At 45.4% G+C, this 2,500-nt stretch overlaps 1 protein-coding gene across 5 annotated transcripts in view; it reads right to left on the minus strand.

Annotated features, from left to right (window-relative positions):
• The window catches only part of LOC113591681 (adhesion G protein-coupled receptor L3-like), a 234,625-nt gene that overhangs the window by 75,765 nt on the left and 156,360 nt on the right, over nt 1–2,500 (minus strand). For all 5 annotated transcript variants that reach the window (XM_035529972.1, XM_035529971.1, XM_035529968.1 and 2 more), the window contains exon 8: nt 1,087–1,455. In XM_035529972.1, coding sequence (XP_035385865.1) covers nt 1,087–1,455 — 369 coding nt within the window. The remainder of the gene's footprint in view (nt 1–1,086; nt 1,456–2,500) is intronic.

A 2,500-nucleotide genomic window follows, 5' to 3' on the forward strand; every position in this document is an offset into this window, starting at 1 on the left:
TGTGTGTGTGTATGTGTGTGTGTGTGTGTGTGTGTGTGTGTGTGTGTGTGTGTGTGTAGTGGTGGGGGCGTGTGTGTGTGTGTGTGTGTGTGTGTGTGTGTGTAGTGGTGGGGGCGTGTGTGTGTGTGTGTGTAGTGGTGGGAGCGTGTGTGTGTGTGTGTGTGTGTGTGTGTGTGTGTGTGTGTAGTGTTAGAAGGAGTGTGCACTACAACTGCAACTACAATCTCTCCCTCTCTCACCCTCTCTCTCTCTGTCACTCTCTCACTCATTCACTCTGTCTCAAATACTTTTTTGTCAAAGATATATAACTGAATATGCTTGGTGGAACTAATAATTATAAAATAACAGTAATGAGAACATGTAAATTATTAATATTATCATAAAACTAAACTAATAAAACATTAAAATTAACTAAAATGTCTGTGGTCCGCACACAGATGTTGCAGTGTAGTTTAATGAGCTGCTCACTGTCTCATGCTGCCTGTCTTTGAGAACAGTGTTATGTATAACTGTTTGACATACCATGCTAAGCCAAAGCAATACCTGCTGTTCAGTGTGTTCACACACACACACACACACACACATGTACATACACACACACAGCATATCTCCATACCTGCACATGAACGTTACTCCACTAAGCTCCTTGATCTGGACTCAGTACACCTGAGAGGTGCTTCATCGTTCAGGTGTGTAAAACGTTAACGATACTACAGGAGCTCCTTTCTGTTTCTGCTCACCTCGCTGTCAGAGCTACAGCGCGAGATTACTTATGTTTCTTGGATGCTGGTGTCCAATTTGTTTATTTATTTATTTGTTTGTTTGTTATTCTGAATTCAAGTAGAACGTCGCTGTGAGTGTTCAGGGCCCCACAGATCTGAACAGCTCCTGAGCCAATTTCCTCAGACCAGTTTCTGATTTCTTTCTTAATTATTCACTAAATATGTGATTTTTCTCATTTCACACACAGGATGGTTTTCTGTGTTTAATGACATTTTTTCATGTTTGTGAGAATTTTGTACAATAAAGGAGAAAGTGTGTGTGTGTGTGTGTGTGTGTGTGTGTGTGTGTGTGTGTGTGTGTAACCTATAGTCCCGGCGGGGCACGGTTGCTGGGCGACCAGGCCCTGTCGTGTTCTTGGCCACGAGAGTTCCCCCTCCACAATGGGATTGCAGAACTCCACGGCAACGTTGGGCAGGATGGAGGAGGGGGGTGGGTGTGCCGTCACATCTGGGACAGCGCCCTCTACAGGCTGGAGGTCAGTGGCTGGGACGAGTGTGCGCAGGGCCACCGTGGTCAGCGCCGGGGACTTGCTGGTGGAGCTGGTGGCCGTGCTGGTGCTGACAGCAGTCGTTGTTGAGGTGGTGGATGTGGTTGTCGTGGAGACTGTTGTCGGGCGAGTGGTTGTCCTGGCAGTGGTGGTGTCCATTAGGAGGTGAATGGAGGAGGAAGACTCTGAGGAAGAAAGGGATGGAGAGTGAGACAGTACGAGTAAGAAGCAAGGTAGAGGAGTCTACTCTACAAGAGAGAAAAGACAAGGAGTGTTTAGAGCGCAGCTACAATCTCCTGCGACGCACCCCATCACTGTCTGAGAGAGAGAGGGGCAGCACATGGGTAGACATAAAAACGCTTCTTTAATTAGTGTTCATAGTTCATACAGAGCAAACCAGACCCTCCCAGCCGCAACACACACCAGCACTCTTCACTCCAATTTATGTTAACGATCAAGGCAACTTAGATATCTCGCGCTCTCTCTCGCTTTTGCACACACACACAAAACACAAGTCAGCGCACACGCACAGACACACACTGTTTTTATTAAACACAAGTGTGCCTCCAAAGAAACAACAATGTGTGTGTGTGTGTGTGTGTGTCTTGCATCCAGAGACAGAGAGTAATGGAACACACACACAACTTTAACACAGAACGCTGCTACAGTCTCTATTTATATCTACGATGACTCAGAATAAGAGAAACCTTTACTGAATGATTATTAACAAGGATGTAGCTCCCTCCCAAACCCACCCACACCACCCTTGAATGGACCAGGACATCCAACATGGATGTTGAGAACATTTGGCTTCCATGGCGACGTGAGAGTCTCACCTTACAGCTTGCTTCACTCCACAGTCATGGTACCTTAGCCAGGTATTTACTCAGTGCGTGCCCACTATGACATGAGGTGCCAGATCACATGATCAACCAGGGAAAGGCAAACAGGGATGTGATCTGTACAGGTAGGCTAACGTTACACATTCTAATGGTTAATTGCTGATCTCTACAGGTAGGCTAACGTTACACATTCTAATGATTAATTACTGATCTGTACAGGTATGCTAACGTTACACATTCTAATGATTAATTACTGATCTGTACAGGTACGCTAACGTTACACATTCTAATGATTAATTACTGATCTGTACAGGTACGCTAACGTTACACATTCTAATGATTAATTGCTGATCTGTACAGGTACGCTAACGTTACACATTCTAATGGT

The sequence above is a fragment of the Electrophorus electricus genome, chromosome 9, assembly GCF_013358815.1.
Source record: "Electrophorus electricus isolate fEleEle1 chromosome 9, fEleEle1.pri, whole genome shotgun sequence".
Lineage (NCBI taxonomy): Eukaryota > Metazoa > Chordata > Actinopteri > Gymnotiformes > Gymnotidae > Electrophorus > Electrophorus electricus.